We start from the raw sequence: 25,865 nt of genomic DNA, 5'->3' as shown, positions 1-25,865 counted from the left end.
ATATAAGTTTTTAATCCATTAGCTTTATGTAAACGATAATAAAAGCAATTCAAATTTAAACTAAAGTCAACTCTGTAGAAATTCAACTTACTTTGAAAACAAAATAGTTTAACTTTTAAAATAATGCATTTATAAATAGAGCATGGCTTGTTTCTTTATTTTAAGATATTAAGTTGTTTTAGAACTTTTTGCTTTTCAATTATTTTGGAAGACTACAATAATTGTTTTTTTAATTAATTACAAAGAAATCGAAAGTTGAAAGACTCAAATTGTTGCATGTTTATAATGTGCTATAACAGAAGTTAATTTATCCCGCATAAATTTTCCTTCAATATGTTATTTTTACTAAATTCAAACAATGCAAATGAATTAATTACCCTGTGAGATTCGCTAAATCCAAATGCAGCTCTCTGCTCTTTTCCCATTTCCTGAAATAGAAGCAGAAGAAAACGGAAGTACCTTAAGATCCTTCGAATTACGCATGCGCATTTCTGTTAAAGAGATGCTACAATGGGTTCGCTGGGTGGATAACAAATATATAACGTAAACAAAGTAGGAGCGACTCTTTAACAAGGATTTTATAAAAATATGGGATTTTTGGATGAGTAAGTGTGATTAACATGAATTTCATGAGGAATATATAGCTGTGGGAGAATATGGCTTTAGTCACTGTTCAGAGGTCACCGTGCGGAACTAACTCCCCTGGTGCATCCACTGTAAGTTGAATGAGATTGTTGACATTTTTTAAATTGCTTTGAAATATCTGTTTCTTGTCCAGAAGAATCTTAAAAAATGATTTTTCTTATTGCAGTTTTCTTTTATGATGCATAACTTTGATAATATCAGAAAGATGATTGTTTGCATTGTTTATAATTTGCATTTAATGATTTGTTTTGATTTACAAACAAGTAAATATACCATTAGTATTACGCAATTATTTATATTAAATTAATATTTTCATTAAAATTTCGTGCCTTATTAAAATAGTAGCCTGTTAAAGATTTTATGTTGACAGCAAATTTTTGGTTCGATTTTATTTTTCATATTTACCGTTTTAGGCATCGTAAAACTTCTTTTTTTGGAAATGTTAGTGATAACTTTTCCTAATAAGTTTGCAGATTAATTAGTGGCATTTAATTTATAATTAAAACATCTTGGATTGATTGATCGTAATATTTTTTTGAATATAAACTTTAGCTAAATATATTATATGCTTTTTCAGTTTGTGATTTTTGTATTTATTCTAATGTAAAATAGTTATTAATCAAATTATTGTCATATAATCGTATTTTATAATTCGTTGCAAAATTGCTTATTTTTTTAACAAACAGTTATAAAGCAAGGGAAACAAGAATATGTGAAATATTAACATAATTTTCTTATTTGCCAATGAGATGAGGTAATAGGAACTGTCAGTATAAATATGACTTTACTACAGTTTTGAATTTTCATTTTGAAATAGTTTTTATCTCTATCTTTTGTGCTATAAAAAACTCTGTTTAAAATTATATTGTATCTAAAATTTGTCAGCTTAATATAGAAAAATAAATAGTGTAAATTTTGTGTATGAATTTTTTCATTATTAAAAAGATTAATAGTATACTTGTGCATCAGTTCAATTTGCATTTGACTTTTTTTTTTTTTCGAAAAAAAAATAAAGCCTTTTGTAAAATGTTATTGTATCTGCTTTCTTATCTCTTTTGATAACAGTGAGTGATTTCATAACTAATTTACTTGCAAATATTTCTATTGTGTTTAAATAGAAAGTGAAACCTAATGTATTTAGCTAAATTTAATGAAATACAATTTTTCAAATCTTTTGTAATTTATAGAATACTGGAAAGTAGTATAGTTCCACACTTATTTAGCAAATTATTAAATAAAATGGAAAAGCTTTTTGGACACTTCTGTTAAAATAAATTGGTGTAATTATCTATTAGTATAATGAAATAGCAACCATCAATTTTTTCCCTGAAAAGAAAATACATTATTAGTTTTGAGTATACTTGCTTGAATCAGTCAGTGATAAATTCATCTATCTTGTATTTCTTTCACTGTATAATACTTTTGTATGAAAAACGGCTACAATAAATAAAAAAAATTTGAAAGATTGTTTTGCACAAAACTTTATTTGGCTGCTAATAAAAATTCATTGTCTTATTGCAAAACAAACTGGAAAATTTATTAATATAATTTTAGTTTCAAAAATTTAAAATCATTTATACATTAACATTTTATGAAGTTCCATAGATGGATCTTCTATGAAAAGAATACAATGATGAAAAAACATAAAATAGGATTAAAAATCAGCATTACAAGAAATAAATATATACTAAATGCTGTCTTTGATTGTAGCATTTCAAATATTTATATTTTGTCCTTTTTCTGTGATTTTATAGAAAGCAATTTGAATGAATTTACATTTTTAAAAAATACCATAATTATAAGAATTTTTAAATATATTTTCAAAATTCATTTTAAACTTGTTTTGTAATATTGCTTTCTAAGGTTGCAATTTAATTTTAAAACATTTTATTGTTTCTTAATATTCCTTATCCGTCCATTTATAAAACATAAAAAGTTTGATAAAAAAAATATATTCTTTAAATACTACTAAAAAATAGAAATTTTACTTCATAGTTTCCAATAATTCCAAAACATTAGTTTCTCTTCCTTCACAATAATTTATTTTATTTTCACCAATTTTTAAATATTCCTTATTTATAATATGCATCAAATTATTCATGATTGTTGAATCCCATTCAAACTGAAGAGAAAGGGCCTGAGAAGTACAAGTGCTTGCAGTATTTTTTTTTCCCCTCTTAGACTCAGGAATGCAAAAAAGAAAATATTTTAGGTCTTTGTAATTAAAACCATTAATGAAGATACTACATTTATTGTAGTTTTGATGTAGCAATCATGAAATTCATAGGATATCGAAACTCTTTCTATGTAATTCAAACCATGAAGATAAAGAGATTTTAGCTGCTGGCCAAGGAGTTAAATGAAATGAAAGAGCAAATAAAAATCGACTAGAGACATTGAAAAGCAGTGAGCAAAGCAGTTATATCCACTAATTTGTAAGATGTATTGTGCATTGCAGATAAAGAGCCTTGCATAAAGGAGTTCTTTTTGGGATTTATTTTAATTGAATATCCAGCCAGTTTCCTTTAACATAAATATGTTTAGTAAAGCTGAAAGAGATGAAAATTAATTTCAAAAAATATGTGGACAAAGCTGTTATAGTAAGGCCATTGTGGGAGCAAAAAATTCTGATGGCTAAAAAAAGATTTTTTACTTTAAAACTGAGAGCATTTGATGTCCCATTCCTTACATGTTCTCAAATCTTAGTTGTTAATGATACTATACAATCCTGTTTGGAAGTAATGGAATTCTTTAGTAATTTACACAGAATTTACACTTTCTTTGTATTCTTAACTCTTCATTGAACTTTCTTCAGGGGAAAAAAATTATGTTTAATGGTTAAGCATTAAATGTGATGGGAAAGAATATTCAAGATATCTCAATCAATGTTTACATGAATGCTTTAGACAATTAAATGGTGTAAATAAAAACTTGAGGTTTAATCCAGCATCAAGAAAACAAAAAATATTATAGACATTTACCAAAATCTTTATTTAACTTTGAACAACAGTGATCATATTGATGAAACTGATTTCGAACTTTACAAAAAAAAATACTAATAATGCTGCCTTTACTTCTTAAAAAAATTTTGCTTAATTTTCACTAATATATTACTTTACTGCTTTGAAATTCAAACTGTTTTCATTATTTCATCAAATATTGAATCTTATGATTTACTTCCATTTTGAAGCTAAAGAAGTAGAATTTTGTTAATTATCATGAATGTTACAAAATGAATAAATTGGACATTTATGTTTTTAATAGAGCTATGATGTAATAGGATTGATCTTTATTAGATAGGTAATGTTCTTTTTGAACAAAGAGTAAGAAGGACAATTAAAATAACTTTAATGTCTGGCAATTTGTGATTTAACTTAATTAAATATATCATTTAACTAGAATTGGTATAAAACCAACATTCCTGCCTAATTAGCTAGTTGCAAAAGGCAGCTAGTGATAAATATACAGAAAATAAGTAAAAATTGGTGTTTGGAATCTTGAATGTTAAAAATGTTTACTCTACAAGTGTCTATGTTGATATGTTTTGTCATTCTGTGTTTCTTAGCTGAAGAGATTATACAAATTCTTATGAAAAAAGTGCATCAAATATTGCTAGCATCCTTTGGGTAAGAAATGTAGGTGTTCACTCATGGTCCAATAACTATTTTCTAAAATGTTTGAGATAGAATATAAGTTCATATGCTTTAAATGGCACAATGACTTATATTTTATGTTGTTAGTCAATAAATATACTTCTAAAAAATTATCATCTAAATATTTATACATTTCCCTGATCCTATAAATCATGTTTAATAAAATTTTCTTGACATACTAACATTTTAAAGAAAGAAAGTTTCACTCTTCTGTAACTGAAACTGATCAGTTTATGAAATTTTGTATATATCTATTTTAGATTATTTCTATAATAGAGAGTTTAAAACTGATCATTCAAGAAGCAATGCTTACTCAACATGACCATTGATAATCTTAAAAGGGGGGGGGGTGATAAGTTTTGTGATTTGAACAGCTTCAATCACAGGAGAATGGGACTTCATTGTTTAAATTATTAGTGTGTCGAGTAATATTTTACAGAATGATTAATATGATTGAGAGACTGTATAAAAATTTAGACTTCACAATGTTTTTAGCAGTTTATTTATTCAATCGAATAGCAGAAAATATGTTTCTATTTATTATTTAAGTTTTTTTCCATGTTAAATATATGCCTATCTCTAATGATTTAATCCATCTGTTATCAGAAATAATTACATGTGGTTGATTATAATAATGATACAAGTTTCTACACATTATTACTATGCATCAAACAGTGATTACAGTTAATCTGACAGGTGTTAATTACATTAATATTCTTTATACTAATCTCATTACAGCTAATCTTAATAAGCAGGTATATCTTAATATAATCATTTATTCCCTATGATAAGCACTATAGAACAATCTTGATTTTACAATATTGACAAATGTTGGTAGTCTAATAAATGAATGTTTTATTTAAGGTTATATATATATATTTATACACAGACACAATGTAGTTCTCTTATTTCCTGATCCAATTCCCACTTTTTATGTAACTCTACACTTTCTCTATAAAACTTCTTGTCTCAGCATTATTCTATGTTCTGAGTGATTACTCTGAAGTGAAAAACAAGGGATGGGATAAAATTCATTAATGCTTATAACAATCTTTCGAAGATACTTAAGATTCCCTTTCCTAAAGCAATGCATGTCAAAGAAATTCCTATCAAAATTTCATAGTAAAATTGCTGAAGGGAAAATTTTCACTCACTTCTGCTCTTGTGTTACAGTGCAGACTGACTCATAGCTAAACACTTTGTATAAATTATGCCTCCCTGTATGAAATAAAATGAAGTTAAAATTTCAAAAATTTCTTCTTATTGTCCATGCAACTGCTAAAATATGTTAATAAATGTAATGATGTTTTTAATCTAATTTAAAATCCTAATTAATTTCTTTACTTATATTTTAATTTAAGTAATTAAGTAAATTTCATATTAATTTCATTCTAAAATGTTCTCTTATTTCTTGATCCAATACCTATTTTTTTATTTAATTAATTCTGTAAAACTGCTGAATTCAGCAGGTTTTCAGAATCCAAGTGAAGGAATGAAAATCCGTATTGTTTACCGCATTCTTTTAAAGATACTAAATTTTCCTTCCCTAAATCCAGATATGTCAAAGAAATCCCTATCAAAATCTTATTGTAAAAATCAGAGGGAAAATTTTGGCCTCTTTTGCTTTTCTGCTCTTGTGGCACAATGTAGATTTCAAGAATAAATGGTATTTTTTAATACTTATTGTACATAAATTATGTCTTCCTGGTGGGAATAAATTGAAGTTTAAAATTTCAAAAGTTTCTTCCATTCGTACATGCAACTGCTAAAAAATATATGGTATTTCTTGCCACTTATTCTTCTACATAAATTATTCCTCCAGAGGTGGAATAAATTGAAGTTTAAAATTTCAAAAGTTTTTTCCATTCATACATGCAACTGCTAAAGAAATATGTTTACGTACATACATATACAAATACTTATATATGTATATAAAATTTGTGTAAATCTAAGTTTGACTTTTGTAATAAACAATATATGTGTAGGGAAAGGAAAAGCACACTTAGTAAAGTTACCTTGGGCTCCTGCTTGGAGTGTTCTTTAATCCTTCCTTTCTAAATGAGGTTCTCCTCTTTATTTTTCTTACTTTTCTTTTATTTAAATAAGTAATTTTCAGTAGATGAGGTTAATCAAATATAGTCATTATTGATGTTGTATCCTAAATTAAAAAACAGATTGAAAAAATATAAATCATTCTAGAAAAGTATTTACATTTGAAATATTTTATTGTAGTTTCCTATTTAAATATATTTTGCTCAGTTTCTTTTTGTTTGTCATTAATTCTTCAGTCATTAATTTTTTTTTTTCTTAAGATAAAGTTTTTTTACAACCAGGAAGGAAACATGTGGAAAATATTATAAGAAATTCTGGCTTACAAAAAAAAATAATAATAATAATTTACATAATTTTCTTTTAATATATAGTTAGCTAAAAAAAATTGCTATTTTTCAGAATGAAAATATTTTTTTTTTTTTACTGTAGTAATTTAATTGTTTTGAAATCCTCATTAAAATTGTCCTTATTCTGCAGTATTTATATTGGAAATTAGAAATATAGCAAAAGTTACTGTTAATCAAATAATTTGTTAATGATAAAGTGGTGTAAACTAGACAATATACAAACAAGTAAAGGTATGTTTGTTAGCACTACATGGTGGTTCTCATGCAAATAAAGAAATTTTTAAATATATATGTATAACATTTTCATTTTATTTAAATTATCATAATGTATAATATTTAAATATCACTACAACTTTGATTTTATTAAAACGAGTTACTACATACAAGTTTTTTACTTTAACCTCCAAAAGTTAAATTTTCCATACATAATTTTTAAAGACTGATATGAAATATAATCAAGCATTGCAAGTAGAATTTTAGAAGTAAATAGATTGAATAGATTTAAAAAGTCTGCAATACTTGAATTTAATAGGAATGGTTGCACAAAAATTAAAATAATCTTTTTCTCATGAAAATTTTTTTAATTAGTATAAAAATTTTTAACTGTCATATGACTTTTATTATATTTGATAGCGTTAGTGAGTAAAATTTGAAGAAAATGTTCTTTTCTGTTGTGTGCAAACTATTTACAAATTTTACTTTTTTTTAATATATAGAATATATTTCTTCTATTAATTATTTTGAAATCTCATTGTCAGTGCAATATAGCAAAGTATTTCTAACCTCATCAATATAAATGTTATTCATTTATCATGATCGTTTAAATTATTACTTGAAAAACTTATTCAGATTTAAAATATTGCAAAACATGGTATTTATATGCAGACAGCAGCTATTTTAATACTTACAACATTTTGGAAATAATTTGAAATATTATGTCAATTTATATGGATGATATTAAAAAAAAAATCATCTATAATTTAAAAATTCAATATGGCTACAGTCTCGACATCTATCCTATATAAATACTGTTATTTTCACCTTATTTTTCCCTTGCCTATCTTCTATAATTATTTAGTTATTTCATCATAAACAATGATCAAGAAATAGGATTTATTTACCTATTCTGACATTTCTCTTTTCTGTTAATATTGATAATAATCAAAAATTAATTTCAGCTTAATACAAAATAAATAAATAAAATATTGCAGTTAATTTTGATCACAAAAAGTGATCATTATCATTATTAATCATGGTCGATTTCAATTTGAGTTTTAAAAAAAGGATGTCTTTAGAAACTGTTTATATTTATTAAAATTAGCCAATATATTAAAATATCCTAAAATCTGCAAAATTGTTAACTGAATTAAAATGTTTGAAATGCTTTTATTAAATATTTAAAAAATAGAACTAAGCATTCAGTATTAAATATAAAACATTTATTCTGTAGAAAGTACTTCAGTTTTCTACAAAATGTTTGACATGTTTTATTCATTTCAGAACGAAGTGGACGGTCCCGATTCACCAGATGGGGATGAAGAAAGTACAGATAAGAAAGGGTAAATTTGTAAATAAAATAACTTAATTCCTTCATTTTTTTAAATGAGTAATAAGATGAAGTAGCATAATTATTATCTATTATCAACAATTGAATATAACTTAGAAGTTTTAAGTTTTTATTGGACTACTGATTTTAATAAGACTCTAAAAATAATAATCTCTCAAACATTTGAAATAGTCCTAAATATTATATAATTACAAATGATTGATAGGATTAATATTTCTTTTCTTAATTTAAATTTTTGGATTGTTTTAGGATCAGTGAGTGTTATTTTGCTGTGAAGGGTGCTGCTCTTGTCTTACCTCATGATGAATGTTTGCATGTCCACCACAGAAAAAATATTGCAAATGGAGGTAAAATTCTTTTATCAATATTTTGAATTACATATTTTCAGATTAATTAATTATATTTATATTTCTTTTTATAGCATGTAATATTCAATTGCACTTGCAATCAATGCTCTTCTTAATTCATGCATTAATTAATTATACATATATTGCTTTTTACAGCCTGTGATATTCAACAACATTTGCAATCAATGCTCTACTTACTTCATGCAGATGACATTCTTAAAATGGTAAACATTGCATTTTTATGTTCATGCTTCCCCCCCCCCCCTTTTGACTGTGTAATATTTATATGCGTAGTCTGTAACTTTCACACATTTGTTATTAATTGCAGAACCATATTATTTGCATTACTATTTTTCTAAAATACTTTTCATTCATATTTAATCATGTATCAAAAAAAAAATTGTCTGTTAAGTGAAATTTTTACTTTTAGAATTTTTATATGTGTGCTAATTTTTTTTAATCTCTGGAAAAACAGCATCTCTAGTAGAAAGTATTATAACAAAAAACATTCACTTTTTTACTAAATTTAATTATGTAATTGCTTTGAAATGACAATTTTCAATTTTTCTGTGATTATTATAAATTTTTTATAATGGTTTTCAGAACATTTATTGGTGCTTTTTTTTAATTATAACTATTTTAAATGTGATTTATTTAAATGCCATTTTTTGTGATTAAATCTGAGAAGCTGATATTGTTAAATGTAAACTATTTGAGTTTTTTTCATTTATTGATGCATAATTAGGACTTTTAAGTAACAAAGAAAAGCAAAAAATTAAAATTTAATCTATTATTATTTTTTTAATGTAAAAATGTACGTAGTAAATTATTTTATAAATAATGCAATATGCTATATGAATGCTCAATTTTTTGAAATAAATTATTACTTCAATTCTTTCATAGTTATTTTTCATTTATTTAGCTAATAGTTAAAGGCCCGGCATTTTATAAAATTTATTATTAAAAAACATTGTTAACAATTTACAAAAATAAGGTCACATTGAGATACAATAGTGAAATAAGTTTAAAATGATTACCATATCAAGTTATTATTATTTTATTAATTTCATCATAACAATAAAGTTCATCTCAAGTTTTAAAATGACTCTTTTAAGTTGTGCACAATTTTATTTTAGGCGGTTAAACTTGAAAGCATCCATAGTGGCCGCACTCGATACCTAGTTGTTGTTTATCATAATGCTGGAGAACATCAAGGGGAGGAGAGCTGTTTATTGGGTATTGATTGCAATAAAGAAACCACCATAGGTCTACTACTTCCAGTATGGGCTGACACAAGAATAACTCTTGATGGTGATGGGTAAGAAAAGCTTTTTTATTATCATTTTTTTCATCAAAATTTTGAAATTTATAATTCCTTATGTTTTTTATGAAATAAACTTTCCTGGTTCATCTTATAAAAACTATTCACATTTCTTAACAACAGTTATTATTAATGCACAGATTTCATTATTGAATTAAAAAATTGAATTGATAGAATTCTAATTTATTTTTCTCGCATGGATTTAGTTTTTTAATTTTGTATTTGACATATACCTAGAAATACATAATATTGCTGTATCTCATTCTTTCAATTCCTTCATGGGTAAAGGCATTGTATTTTATTTGATAAGCATTTATTTAATAGTTTTGAGGCATTTATGCTGAAAATTAAAATGAATTTAAATCATGCATGTGATATATATATAAATAATATAATATTAATGGTAAAGTCTGTTTTATTTGTTTTTAAAAGAAGAAATAAAAATGATAACAGTATTTAATTTAGTCCTAATTTTTATTATTTTCAAATTAAAAAAATTTCTTTATTTAAAATTCTTTTTTTTAATGTACCATATAACTGCATAATGCCCCTCTCCCACCCATTCCATAGTGTTGTTTTATAAATATACATGCCATTTAACCTTCTGCATTACAGTATTCCACAACATGGAATACCACAATTCACTCTCTTCTTCTTCCATTAAGTCTGCCACTCTCTCGTTATATATATATATATATATATAATATGAAAGGCAATGCTCGTTTGTTTGTGTTTTCTATGGACTAAAAAGACTACTGGACAGATTTTACCCAAATTTTGGATACAGATTTTATTGAAGCTCTAAGAAGACCCCTATAAAGTTTCATGATAATTAACCAAATAGTTTTTTTTTATCAATTAAAAACTCTTTTATACAGTTTCACAGTTTATACCTCTGCCTCATATCTTTCTTTTTCTATACTAATTGGGAAAGGCTACTGGTTCTTTTCTCATACTAATGAGGCAAGGCTCTGAAGGCATGGAAACATATTTGCATATGCACAGTATTTTAAACTATTTTTTTCTGCTTGTAAAGTTTTAGAGATTGCACTGTTTTTATTTTTTCTTAAAGAGAAAAGTATAACTGCTGAATAAAATTAGGTGTCTCAGCAACTGGAACCTTGCCAATCATGTTATATGGCAGTATGTTATGGGTGAATGTGAATGCCTGTTTTTGTTTTTTCTTTTTTTCAGAGAAAGTGTACTCAATTGAAAGAATATTGTAGAGGTAGGCAAAATATTATTGGTAATGACTGACCCTTTCTCAGGGCCTCTGAAATGTTCTGGATTTTTTTTATCTGTATCTTCAGTCATCTTTACCAAGAGCTGCATGGAATTTTTGCAGTTGATTTTGAATTTCACTACTGTGTGTCCTATAAAATTACATAAATGTTTTTTTTAATTACACACATACATATGTATATGTTTTATTGTTAATATAATTAAAGTTAAAGTTTACTGTAAATCACTTTTATTGGATATTGCACAGAGAAGTCTATCAAGTCTTTCCAAAGCGCTGAAAATACTTCAAGAGTTACCCTCAATTAGGGAAATTGAGCAAGCTTCCTAGTGTTGCTTCCTGTGTCATGCTAAATCTGCTACACATGTACAAAATAGTGTTTTTTCATTCAACAAATTTTGCTCATTTTCACACTTCACTCCAGTGTTTCCTTAGTTGCCCTTTTCAAAGCTCTAGTGATGCAGCTGATGGAATATCCACAAACACTGAGGAGTCAGTCTTCATGAAATCTGCATATTTTTTAGTCCTAAATAAGTTTTCTACAATTTTTGTTTGTCAAATTGAACCTTCAAAGGGTAGTCTGCTACAAAGAGTTGATTCTTTAATTCTGTGTATCTTTTCTCTTTTTGTATTCCAGAAATTTGAACTTTGATGTTAAAGTAAGTTTCATAATTGAAATTTTGATTACTGGATGTAACATAGACCTAATGCTTATTATTTATTTTTAGGGGTTTCAGTGTTACTTCCAGTGGAAATCATCATATATTTAAACCTGTATCTGTCCAAGCTATGTGGTAATTTTTTTAAATCTATTTTTTGGCATTTCACTTTTAAAATGGTTTTAAAATGTGAACTACTTGCTTGTTGACTTCTTGGAATTGAATTGTTCTGTAAATTTGAGAACATTCTTTTTTAACCATTAAGAATATAGATGATAATTTAATAAATAAAATCGATATAATTTAATTAAATAATTTGATCCAGTTACATTTTAAATTTTTTTTAAATGTTCTAACAAATTATCTTTTAGCAAATGAAGTTAAATTAAATCTTAGATTAATTCTCATGTGCTACAAAGTATCATTTTAAAAGTACAAGATCTTCCCTTATTATATTAGATTTTTTTAATTTGAATTGTTTAATTTATCATTTTTAAATTGTGTGTAATTTAAGACAAAAACATTGTTACTTTTGTGATATAAATTCTATCTTTAACATTTTGTATGCTTTTTACATATTATGTCTTTTAGATTATAAAATGTGTTTGAACTGTTGCTTTTCATTAATATACATATAAAGCAAAATCCATATATGACTTAAAAACAAATCGAAATTTGAATGGCAAAACTATCTTATATGTATATTAACTCTAAATAGCAGTTTAAAATTTGTCTCATATGATCATCGACTTACTATTAAATAAGATCATTTGCTAATATTTTTTAGATAATAAACTATATGTATTTAAAAAAAAGAAATTTTCATGTTATTTACATTTGTTATAAGAATAAAATTTTACCTATCAATAGAATTAGCTATAATATTTAATATTTCAAGATTTTTACATTTACTCTAATATCTGAGCTAATTAAATCAAAAAAAAAAGTTTTTAACTTTTCTTGGTGAAGTGAAATCAGTGAAATATTCCTTCAGATTTTTACTTTCTCATATATGAATTATAGAAAAAGTATTGTAATCATCAAAAAAAAATTAATGATTTTGATGCATGTTTTAACCTTTTCTGAGTTTTAAACACAACACAGTTTTGTCTTTATATATGTGGCAAAGATAACATGAACACTTTCAGCTAGATAGATTAAATCCGATATATGTTCTTTAATTAAATTCATAGATTTCTTTCAAATATTGAGCAAAAACTGTTAAGAGGAATGTCTTTTCAATTGTTCAATTATAAGTTATACAATAACTACCAAATGATGAGAACTAGACAGATAAAATTCTGTGCACAGATTTAACATTTATAATTCAAAAAGGCAATTACTTGAATATATCAATTTTGGTATATGTTTTATGATTACAAGTGTAGCTCTATGTCAAATTTTTGTTTAAATCAGTTCGAAAAAAGGCATCTAAAACGCACAAATTCAGATTTACAGAAACCATTCACTGCATACCAGGGATTAATCATCAAGGATCATACAGCATGTTCAGTTAAAATGCTAAATTATTACCAAATGTTACTATTTCATGACTGCTGTATACCAATGCCATGCAAGGTATTTTGCTAGGAGACCACTCTCACTGCTTTTTATATTAAAAATGTGATGGCATTCTACATACTTAAAGTAATTGGTAGAACTGAAAAAACTGGTCCCTCAATCCCTAACCATTGATCTGATTAAATCCATTTCATATGGAAACTCGTGACTCTTCCATGTTATCAGTGATTTCCGTCCTCCTCCATATCTTCGTTTTCAAGGGTAATCTGAAAAATATTAATTGATTGTACATTCTGTATGAGAATAAAAATAAAATCACAAACATCCTTCCCACAACCACTGCACCAGCTGTGGCAATTTGTTAACATAAAAATTCTTAGCCTTTATACATGTCATCAGTATTTGATTGCTCACAACCATCCTCAAGTTTCAAAAGATATTGCAGAATTAAACTTTGACAGCGCCTCCAATCGTAGCAAATTGAACCATTCTATCTCTTCTATTGGTGTTAATTTTACCATTTGGCAAATGGAGCTCACAAACCAGAATGATCCATGCCTTTAGTGCAAGTAAGATTATAAAATGTTCTTTTATTGTGCTAAGATGTTGTTTGTCATTATTATTTGACATAACTAAATTGTCAATATGGCGAAAAAATAGTTCTCTCATCAAAATTTTAAAATTTCTTACTATCAGATAAGGAACGAATTTGTCTTGACAGTAAAATGATATGCATAATTTAAAAAAACCATGGAGAAAATATTACATTTCAACATTCCTCCCCACCCCCCTTCTGATAGGTGCATTGTAAAATGTATAATCTCAAAGAAAACATTTATTTAAAGAAATTATTTAATTTTTTGTCATTAATTTCCTATTATGGGGGAGGAGGAATGCATATTCTGCACTTTTCATTTTAAATACAACAACATTAGAAATAATTGGTTTCAACATTTCTCTTTGCTTAAGGAAAATAAAAATTTTGAACATTGGTTGACAATTATTAAGTATGTTTGAATTTAGATATATAAATGCTTAGCATGGTACAAAAAATATATATAGAATTCAAAAGGCATAACTCATAAAGAAAAAAATTCTTGTATTGTATGATTTATAATTGTATTATAGTATAAAAAAGTGTAATTTGTTAAGATTTAATTTTTCTTCACCTGATTTCTTATAGTTATTAACTTTATCTGTTTTGTCCATAGGTCTGCTCTGCAGACTCTCCACAAAGCTAGTTCCAAAGCTAGAGAAAATAATTACTTTAAAGGCGGTGGAACACACCACTGGTTGGAATATTATGAGAAAAGAATTGCATCCGATAGGTCCTGCCTCAATGAGTGGTATGAATCTTATTTTATACTTTTCAGAATTATTTTTTACTTAATTTTTTATATTTTATGAATTTTTTTTCTACCTTAAAACTTTATCATGCTATGTCTAACAAATACTTGTGTGCGTATATATATATATATATATATTAAGAAAAAAAATTGAGGGGGGGCGGTAAAGATGAGTCTAATGCTTATTTATATTTTTTTTATTACATGATTGACTTAAGAGCAATTTTAATTACCTTTTAAGACAATATAGAATAAGAAATATGAACTATTTACTAAATAGAGCTTAAATATAAATTTTTTAAATAACTGCTAATAAGCCACTATTAGCGACAGATAATTATGCAATCTTAATAATTACATAACTAGTATTAATTTGATATTTACTTTCATTTCCAGGCATGCAATGGATGATATTGAATCCAGACGTCCACCTTCTCCTGACACTATTCGTTTACAGTAAGTAAATAACTTCTTAAAACATATCTATCTGCCAGAAATATTTTGATGCAGATTTTTAAAATTTAAATTATTTTTAGTGATAAAATATTTTTTATATAATTTTCAGAGTCTTAAATTCTATACGAAGTTGATGGGGTTTTGTTTTCAATAAAATAATATTTGCAGGATGTGTAAAATGTAAATATTCTGATTTTTATTATATTTTAGATATTTTCTTATATTTTATGACATGATTTTTCTTATCAGTTGAAAAGTCTTGGAGTAATTATTAAAACAAATGGCATGCAACATCGGTACTCCTACCAAAATGATAGAATATATATTTAAACAAATATTTATGAATCAGAAAAATTTCCCAATAGATTTCGCAACCATTTTGATGTTCAATTTATGGTTCAACAATTGCTGCAACGTCATTTTACCGAGGATCGCATTATCAGTTGTGCATTTCCTCCACGTTCACCTGACCTAAACCTTTGAGATTCCTCAAAGATTGTTTATTGAAAAACCATAGAAAATCTGGCAGATTTGAAGAACCATTCTCTTGCACATACATAACATTGAGCCTGATCTGTTACATGCCACAGTGAATCATGTTAAAACATGGTGTAACATGTCAGCCCTGAAGCAAACTTCTGTTTGCTATCTTTCTTTTGTTACTATCATTGAAATTTCTTTAGTAACGAAAATCTGTGTTGTGTAGTAAAGTTTATTACATTTTTACAATGTATTCCATCCTTTATTGTTGGTATCATGTTTCATTTTCATTATCTTAAATGTATCACGGAACCACATTTTATCTAGCAGCCCTTTTATGAATTTTTTGTTATTGAACCAATCAGTTTTCCATTATTGACTGAAATATATATCCTTCAAATATGAAGGTGTTATGTCAACCAAGGCATCCCAAACAAATATAAAACTTATTAGTTTGGTGCAAACGTTTCAGTACATCAAGAAGAATATTAAAAGAGCCTAGAGTTTACAATATTGTGTAATCTACAATACTGTAATGATGTAAATTTATATGATAAAATAATCTTATTAAAGGGCAAGAAAGCTTAGTGCATTAGTTTTTGTTTTTAGCTTAAGAAACTATTGAACCTATTGCTGTTTTTACAATCCAATATCACATAAAGACAACATATAGGAATCCCATATGCTAATGGGTTTAAAAAAGTTTCTGGCAACTAAACAAAAATAAATAACTTCCAGTGGATTCATAAATCAACAGTGACTGTGATAAATATATAATCAATTTAAGGCTTATAAAAAAAAAATTTTTTTACTGTGTTCAAGTTTATCGATCCGTTTTTGCAGATGCTTACAAAATTATAACTATTTTAAATTACACATCACATTTGTAGATACTTTGCAATAAATAGGATATTAAATATACAACTATTGATAAATTTTATCCCTTCTAATTTGATTTCTTTTTTTTTTTTTACTGTAGACCTACAGAGCGAGAAGAGACAGAAAGACATATCAGAATGAAACTGAAAGAAATCATGATGTCAGTGGATTTGGATGAAGTCACTAGTAAATATGTAAGTCGCTATTGGTAGTTCTTTGCAAATTTTAATGATTAAGATGAAGCATTCAAATCATAATTTATTTCACCTGAAATGCTATTGATTTTTTTAAATATATTTAAGAGCAATTTAGTTACTTTCCAGAATAGATGATATATAAACATAACATTCAAATTGCATCATTCTCCAGAATTTATATTACTTGCCAATGAAATTTTTTTATATTCCAATTTTCTTTGCTTCTTTTCTATAATTAATCATGTTCTTCCAAAAATTCAAAAATCAATCTACTATATATATATATATATATATATATAAATATAAAATATGCAAATAGAGAAACAGAATAAATTTTTAAAAGAACTTGTTATATCATTGCTTTAAGTGCAAAAGATCAGATATCCAATGTAGCTCTATAGTCAATATAACTTTTTTAACTGTGAGTGAAAAACTTTATTGAACAGAAAATGGTCTAAAATTCCACAGAATATAATTATTTGTTAGAACAATTTGATTATTGAATTTAACTACTACTGACAACACAGAAGAGAATAGCATCTGAGAGGAAAAGAAAGTTCTTGATAAAACCAGGTGGGGATTTTTTTCTGTGAAATTAATTTTAATTTATACTCCAACAGTTACTTTTGTCTAATATTAATTTCCCTTCAAGCCTATTTATTTTTTAAAACATTCAGAATATTTTATTGATCTTAATGACATTCACAAAATGAATTTCACTTTCACTTTTGTAGCAGTGTTTCAGCAAATTTGTCTGTTAATTAGAGGCTATATGATAGATTAATAAAAAAAATAATTATGATCAACATTCTGGGTCTTTTTGGATGGATGCATTCATAAGATTTCAATGTTAAGAACGCTTGCAAATCAAGTTTTAAATTTGTAGATTCGTACTCGACTTGAAGAAATTCTGGACATGGATTTGAAAGAGTACAAACCATTCATTGACCAAGAAATGCTGACAATATTGGGTCAAATGGATTCTCCAACTGAAATTTTCCAATATCTCTACTTAGGATCTGAATGGAATGCCTCCAACTTGGAAGAATTAGTTGTTAATGGGTAAGCTTCTGTATAATTGTAATTTTTTGTAAAATTTGCATTGAATATTCCATTTTTTACTAATTCAATGATTATGATAAAAAATTAATTTAGTATTAACTAAATGTCATAATATTTGTTAAACAGGGAAAAAAATGTTACACTGCATAATTCACATTTCATTTTTTTTTTTTTTTTAATACGTAAATATTGAAATTACAATTGCCGTTTGTACCAGACTGCTAAAAAAAAAAAAAAATTACACAACTATGGATTTTTTTTAATGATTTTTCCTTCCAAATTTAAGGAGGAGCAAGGAATTTTCAGCTACATAGGTTTAGAAAATAAATTTAAAAAAATTCTTTTAAAAATTCAAATGCAGAATAAAAACAAAATAATTTTGTAATTTAAATAAAGTAAAAATTACAAAAAAAAAAATCATATTATAATCAGTCTAAGTGTATTAAACATGAATGTTTGTATATGTTTTATACTATATAAAGATACAGCTTCAGTTTAAACTGTATCTGAATCGTATATAGGCTTCCTAAGCTTAATTATAGGATCTAAATCCTGAAGTTTAGAATATTTAAAAATAAGCAGCAAGAGTGGTCGCCCCGAAACTTTCGTACATACCCTGTAACAAATTTTTGCCAGAGAACAGCTTGCATGGTATTGGCGAACAGTAGTTATGAAATATTAGCTTTTGGTATAAATTTAGCATTTTCACTGAATTTAGATTGCCATCTTTGGCTATTAATCCCTGGCATGCCATTAATATTATCTGAAAATCGAATTTTCACTTTAGATATGTTTTCTCAACTAATAGGAACAAAGATGTGACACAAAACTGCACTAGTAACAAAATCCTATACTAAATTTGTTTTTTGCACTGTGATTTTGAATTATCACATTTACATGTTTCTGAAAGTTTAGATAAACAGCACTGTGTTTGTTAGATTTCACTGAAAATATAATAGGTAACTACACTATAGATATTAAATCTGTGTGCCAAATGTCTCCTCATTTTTTAGTTATCATGTTAAATTATATTCAGACAGATGAACTTCCTCCAAACAGATTTTACTCAAAATTTGATAGAAATCTGCAAATTTGGTTTAAAGACCATATTTCAAATTTCTGTTATCTAATTCAAAGTGTTTTTGAGTTATCTTTGTCACAAGTAGACCATTTCAAAAAAATGTTTTTTTCAAACTCGGTCAGGTCTTAAAATGTGGAGATTCATTAAAATCTCAAGTTCGAATTTTTTGATGATTACTACACTTTCTCTATACTGCATATGAAAACTTAGTTATTAAGAGATTAAATTAATTAGTTGTGTAATCTCTCTATCTAGTTTTTTCTCATTTGAATTCATAAAATTTTTTAACTTTTTTTCAGTATTGGACACATTTTGAATGTTACAAGAGAAATTGATAACTTTTTTCCTGGTATGTTTGATTATCAAAATATTCGGGTATATGATGATGAATCCACTGAAATATTACATTATTGGGATAAGACCTATCGATATATTAGGAGAGCGAAGTAAGTTTTAAATCTAAAAGTATTATATATCTGTTATATTTCTTTTATCATTGTCATCCTTTACTTTAACTTTGTGTTAATTTTTTTTAAAATTTTGCTTCAAGGGATGAAGGCTCAAAAGTATTAGTGCATTGTAAGATGGGAATCAGTCGTTCTGCATCAGTTGTGATTGCATATGTCATGAAAGCATATGACTGGGATTTACAAAGAGCTTTGGAATTTGTGAAAACTAAACGAGGTTGCATCAAACCAAATTCTGGTTTTTTGAAACAGCTAGAAATATATCAAGGAATTTTAGATGCCAGGTATTTGTTATGAAAGCTTATTTATTCTGTATATGTTCTAACTCAGAGCTTTATTATAGCCTGTAAAATGCTATAGGCCTATAAGATGATAGTAGAATTATAATAGTTTTAGAAATTAAAAAAAAACTAATCAAAATGTGTTTGTTACATTTATCTCTGTTATTAAAAAAAATACATGTCAGATGATTAAATTGACTTAAACCTCTTATTTTAAATTCTAAAAGCTTTTGTTACTCTTGTCAATTTCATCCCATTTCATTTCAATAACTGATGACAATAAATATATTAATGAAAAATAATATAATAATGAGATCAGACTTCATTGTTGGTTGTGTTTAGTAATTTTTGGTCGTGTTTTAGCCAGCAATTGGAATGCTAGCAAAAATTCAACTTCGATGCAATGATCTGAATAAGCCTTAATTTTATTTCAGATATTATTATATTTTTATAAAATTTTTAAAATAAAAATAAGAAAAGACATTAAATTTTTTATTTTTCTGAGGAATATTTTGATGTTCTAGAACAAAATAAATATTACTCACATACTAAATTATTCATAACTTGAGAAACCTGTTATAACAAATGGCAACCTGGACTTAAATCTGAAATGGATGTCTATAATCCATGTTGTGTTGGACTAACATATTTTAGAACAACTGTAAAATGATTTATAGGCTGTAGAATCAGTGGCCATTTTTGATTAATCATTGTAACAGCAAAAATATAAACTGTTCTAAAATTACTGTTAATGTGATTAATCATCCACTACTGTAAGAATCAGTAAAATGATTGATTTATCACATTAACCTGTTATTATTAATAATAATCGATCGCATTCAACATAAAATGTGTGTTCATAAATGTTATTTTCAAAAAATTATGAGCCTTTTCTCTGAGGGAAGAGAACTACTTCATGAAAGAGAAATCTTCAAAACTTTTCTAAATTTAAGAAGTATTTGAAGTACAAAGATTATATAAATTTGAAATGAGAAAAAAAAATTAAGTTTTGGAAAAAAAACAAATATATTTAAAACAAATAAAATTAATTCATTACACCATTTAACACAAATTTAATTGTAAAAGTTATTGTTTAAAAAAAAACTGCATTGATCCTTATATATGTATATAGCATTTTATTCTTTCAGCTTAATGTCTAAAAATAAATGAATAATCTTTTAAATTTTCAACTATATAAATTATTTATGTTTTTAATTTTAGTGGAAGAATGTTCATTACAATAATTTAAAGTATTATCACTTTCAGACTTTTAAAGTTATTGTCAAAAAATGCCCAAATTTTTACAACATGCCTATTTTTATAAAGAGCATGTGTAAAAGTAAGTTTTAGAATATAAAAAAGTTGCTCACTTCGTATGCACTCATATTCAGTATTTTTTAGGTGTGTTGTTTCAAAATAAGGATTTGGATCATTTATATCTATAAAAGAGCAATTTTTCACATTTTAAAAATTGTACAAAATTTAATGTGGGCACATCCTATATTATACATAAAACTCTCATTATTCTATATTCAAATCATACTTCCATTTTCTTTTAAATGTTTTTTAGCAAGCAACGTCATAATAGCCTGTGGCGTTCAAAGTCTGAAACAAACCTGAAATCTGCTTCTAAATCAAAGAAAAAAGAAGATGATGATGATAAGAAGAAGCAAAAAGTTCCTGAAAAAAGTGAATCCCTTCACCATCTGACTATAAGCAGTAGCTTTTCACCCCGACCCAAATCCTGGTCACCCAGTGAAGCTGTGGCAGACATATTGTTTCCTACAAAAAGTATGCACATAATTTGCTGTCATTGCCATATTTTTCTTTGTTGTTTGTCATTTTTGTGAAGCAGTTTGAATTTTGTAACCTAACTTAATTAATTTTATTTTATAACTCTCAATTTCTGCAGTTACCACTAAAATTTTAGAAACTATTTTTGATATAGTCCCTGAAAAGATTTTTTAAGGAAATTTATCAATAAATATGGTTTTGCTTGTTCTAAATTATCCATGTAAAAAAAAAAAAAAAAATTATTTATTCTTTTGGTGAATTTTAAGAAAGTGATGAGAGTGATTTTTATGCTTGTTTGGTTTTCTTGTTCCTTCTTTTTTTGAAAAAAATTCAATAAAATTGCAAAATATTCTAAAGTTTTCAAATTGTAGATTTGAGTCAAATTTAATGTGCCAGTTCAGCAGGGGTTCCTTTCCTAAATAGTAGAAATTGTTAATTGGATATAAAAACAATTAAAAGTAGTAAATTTGGAAAAATACTGCAGTTTTTAAAAGATAACTTTCTCAATCTTATTTGCTTAACTTGGGAAATTTTTATATATTTATTATTATCATCTTTGAAAATGTTTCGGTCAATTACCTCATCTAGTAGAAACTACCAAACAGAAATAATTCCCTTCATTTCAGGTTCTTTACTATTTAAATGTGTTTCAGTGAAGTTCATTGTGAACTTTTTTCAAAATGTATATAATTAATACCTTGATTCTTTATTAATTTAGTTATTGTATGCAGTTTAAAATAAGATTTTTAATTTCTCATTATAGGTAATCATGAAAAACTTTCTAGTGGCCAAACTTTTAGCTCACAGCATCTTGAAAATTTAAATTATAACTTAAAAACTACCAGTTCTCTGAATGACTTTGTGCAATCCAAAGCAAAACAGAGTACTGAAAGTAATAAAGAACTTCTAAATAGCAATGCACCATTACCCAGAGTATCATCCATAAAGGATAGAATAAATGAATTGGAATTGCAAGTGACATCCACCAGTGATAAATTAGTGAAAAGTGAACTGAAATCCCCAACATCTCAGAATCGCTCAGGCCTTGTGTTTAGTTTAGCAAATCAGTTTGAGTCTGGATCTAAGCCTTCCTCGCCTGTTGATGAAGGTTTAGTTATGAAAACATCTCTAGAGGATGCAATAGTTCAGCCTGTTATGTCCCAAATGAAACCACCTGTTTGCAAACACCATGCAGTTCTTGTGAAGCCTGAGTGGCCTGAAGACAGTAGACCAATGCCAGAATCTGTCCAGCTTAGTGATAGTATACTTCTTCAAAATGTCAAAATTAATTCCAAAATGCCTCAACATATCCAATCTAGTATGAGCAGCAGGTCATCAGATGAATCCTGTGATAGTTCTGCACAAAAAGTTGGTGATGAATCCTCTCTTAAAACTAGTCACTTGGCTTTCATGCCTTTGAATGCCTACACAAACTCCTATTCACGAGGTTCAATGGACAAAAGGCCAGGTCAAATTCAGCAAAATTTGCCAGATCTTTGTCAGCCTACTGCAACTTATTCTAGCCTAAGTGATAAGAAAATTGCTGGGATGCAACTTCCTTGTCTAAATACTGAAAAAAATTTAATTATTAATATGAAAGATGTGAATAAAGTTTTGGAGCCCCTTTCACCCATCAAAAACCCATTTAAAAACCTGGACAATTCATTGGTCACCTCTTCTCAAGCACATTTGCCTGCAATGTGTTGTGCCAATCATGGTGATATGCTGCCTCAACCTAACTATTTTTATGACAAAGAAGATATTCCTTTTACTCCTGGTAAAGTTTTGCGTACCAAGCAGAAAATTGAAGAAAAGAACTTAACTCGAACAATGTCTTTCGACAGTGGGTTTCCTTTACAAACTCGCTCCACGCCGTCCACTCCTCCAGAATCCGAGTCTGGAAAGCTCATCCGGCGTTCTCACAGTCTCCGCAATGATTGCCGATCAACCATTTCATTTTGTGGCAAATGGTATCCACTTCCTGCTCTTGCATCTGATGCCCCATTATCTTTCAAGAGGAGCTCGCAATGTCTGCAAAACAACACTGTGAATCTCAGTGTGAGTACTCCATCAGTGGTTGAAGCAGTCAACAGGGTGATCTGTGGAACGCAGGAAGTCCTCTCCAGTGCCATTCCTTTTATGCCCCACCAAAAAAAGGCATCCTCAAGCTCAGATTCTGACTTTGACTTTGGGAGTGCCAGTTCCCTGCCAGACATTGACTCCAGGGATCCAACTAAGAGCCCTCCTACACATCGAGAGAGTCCTGTTCCTGGTCTTGTCAAGCTGCAGCGGGAAATACTAGAAAACAAGGCTACCAAACCTTTAATTGATAGGTTTAGTGCTGAAAGCAACAAAAAAAAAGATGCATTAAAGTTACTCGCCTCTGAGCAAGGAAGTTCCCTAGTCATATCTGATGCATCAAAATGTGAAGCTATCAAAGAGAGTGGGATTGTTAAAAGACTAAAGAAAGAACTGGAAGCAAAATCCACTTCAGACATTAGCAAGAAAGAGAGAAACATGGGAGCAGGTCTCCCGGAAGCAGAAGACACTGAACAATGTGGAAGTAAATTTAATGTTAATGTATATTCTTCAGCAGAAAAACATAATTTACCTCCTGGTTCAGATCCTCTAATTCCTAAATTAAGAACATCCCCATGTTCCTCTACTGGAAAGAAAACTACATTGGAAGAACAGAAAGCTCCTCCCACGCCCCACAGAAAAACCAGTCTGGATCTAAGCTTTATGCAGAAAAGGTTTCCGCTCAATATCAAATTTGGTTCTCAACCAACAGTACCTAATGTGAAGCCAAATTCTCGGACTACTTTCAGTGTAGAATGCAAAGCTCCATGTGATGTACCTTCTGCTACCCCTTCTTCTGATCTCCTTGCCAAAACATGTATGAGTGATATTCCACCGATTGGATTGCCCAGAAAGATGCGTAAACAACAGGGCAGTACCCATCCTCTAAGTAAATTAATCAAACAAAGGCACCCAAATCCACTTTATAATACTATGTAAAAATGAAAAGCATATGCATTATATTCAAATCATATGAAATCATCCATTTGAATACTGTATAAACTTTTTTTGTAAAATGAAATTTTATATGTTCAAAATCAGTTCTGTAAAAATACATACTTAACTCTTAAACGGCATTCATTAAATGTTATAGTATTACATACATATAGGCCTAGATGCAAACAATTCATTAGTTCTAGACCAAAAAGGAAAAGAAAAAAAAAACCATAATTAATGACACCAAACCGTTAAGATAAACAATGACTCGGCTTTTATAGAAACGAAAATAATTTCAGTGCTTATATTTTGTTTGAAAAATTAATCATTTAAAGTTTTTCATGTATATTTTAATATTTGTTAATTGTTGAGTTGAGTTTTGAAAAAGTGAAAATTTTAATAAAATATTTTATCTAAAAAATAAAGTCGTGCATTTTTTATGATCAAATAGCTTTGATAATTCAAAAAGAGGACACATAATTAAAATATTATAAGAAAAAAAATTCTCATAACAGAACTGAATAATCAGAGCTTCCCGATAGCTTTTGATGCATATTCACAGGTGCACATCAAACATCCAATGGAAATACATGCAACTTTATCCTCTTAGTTGATAGAAAATTCATTCTATGAGCATGTTTTTTCTTGGCCATTTTGCTATCTATTTGTAATTTTGTATTGTAAATATCTGAAAAAAGTTGATATTGTATTAGCTCATCTGAGTTAATTGTGGCAAAGTTATGTAGCGCACATTAATTTAATTTTATAAAGTGCCTTTTTGTGCCGATTAAAGTGATCTAGCCTGTAATTGTCTATATATTTCAGAAGTAATTTTTATATTTTTCTCTGAAAGTATCAAATGAAAGATTTTATAGCAAGTGTAAATTTTGGATTTGAAAATAAACCATGTTACTGAATTAATAGCATGCTTAATACTTAATTTTATGTCATAATTAGTAACTTAATGCATTTAACATTCTTAAAAATATGAAAAATTACAGCTATATCATTTGTATAATTAATATGTTTGTATTGATATTTAATTTACTGTGCCTTTGATATAATTTTACCTGTTCCAAGATTTTTTTAATACCTTAAGTAGGATCAATATATTTGCAATTTTGTAACTCCAATCCTTTTTTATAATAGATTTTATAAAATATGTAGGCCAGTTTTTGTTGCTGTTTTAATTTAATTTTTTTCAAACAATTTGCCTGTTGGAAAACCATGTATCATTTTCTGGTATGAATGTAATATATAGGAAATGCATGTTCTGAATGAGACCTTTATTAGTGTGATGTACAGGTTTGCTTGCTTTTATGCAAATTTCATCAATGTTCTGTTTGTAAGTAATTGAGAGATTATTTAAAAAGCAGTTGTAATTAAAATAAATTGAAAATACCTTATGTTCTTACCTAGTTTCTGGTTGTTCATACTATTTATTAAAGTTTACAT

The 25,865-nt window shown here is 27.2% G+C and overlaps 1 protein-coding gene across 1 annotated transcript; it reads left to right on the top strand.

Annotated features, from left to right (window-relative positions):
* The first annotated feature begins 463 nt into the window (after positions 1-463).
* LOC129968607 (uncharacterized) lies at positions 464-25,816 on the top strand. Its single transcript, XM_056082669.1, has 14 exons — positions 464-716; positions 8,198-8,256; positions 8,514-8,611; positions 8,768-8,835; positions 9,748-9,929; positions 11,901-11,966; positions 14,564-14,698; positions 15,095-15,154; positions 16,614-16,707; positions 17,597-17,772; positions 19,153-19,299; positions 19,404-19,604; positions 21,172-21,392; positions 22,159-25,816. The coding sequence occupies exons 1-14, from the start codon at positions 657-659 to the stop codon at positions 24,411-24,413; spliced, it is 3,822 nt and encodes a 1,273-aa protein (XP_055938644.1). The 5' UTR covers positions 464-656; the 3' UTR covers positions 24,414-25,816.
* The last annotated feature ends 49 nt before the right edge of the window (positions 25,817-25,865 follow it).

The sequence above is a fragment of the Argiope bruennichi genome, chromosome 5, assembly GCF_947563725.1.
Source record: "Argiope bruennichi chromosome 5, qqArgBrue1.1, whole genome shotgun sequence".
Lineage (NCBI taxonomy): Eukaryota > Metazoa > Arthropoda > Arachnida > Araneae > Araneidae > Argiope > Argiope bruennichi.
This window is presented reverse-complemented; position numbering and strand designations above follow the sequence as displayed.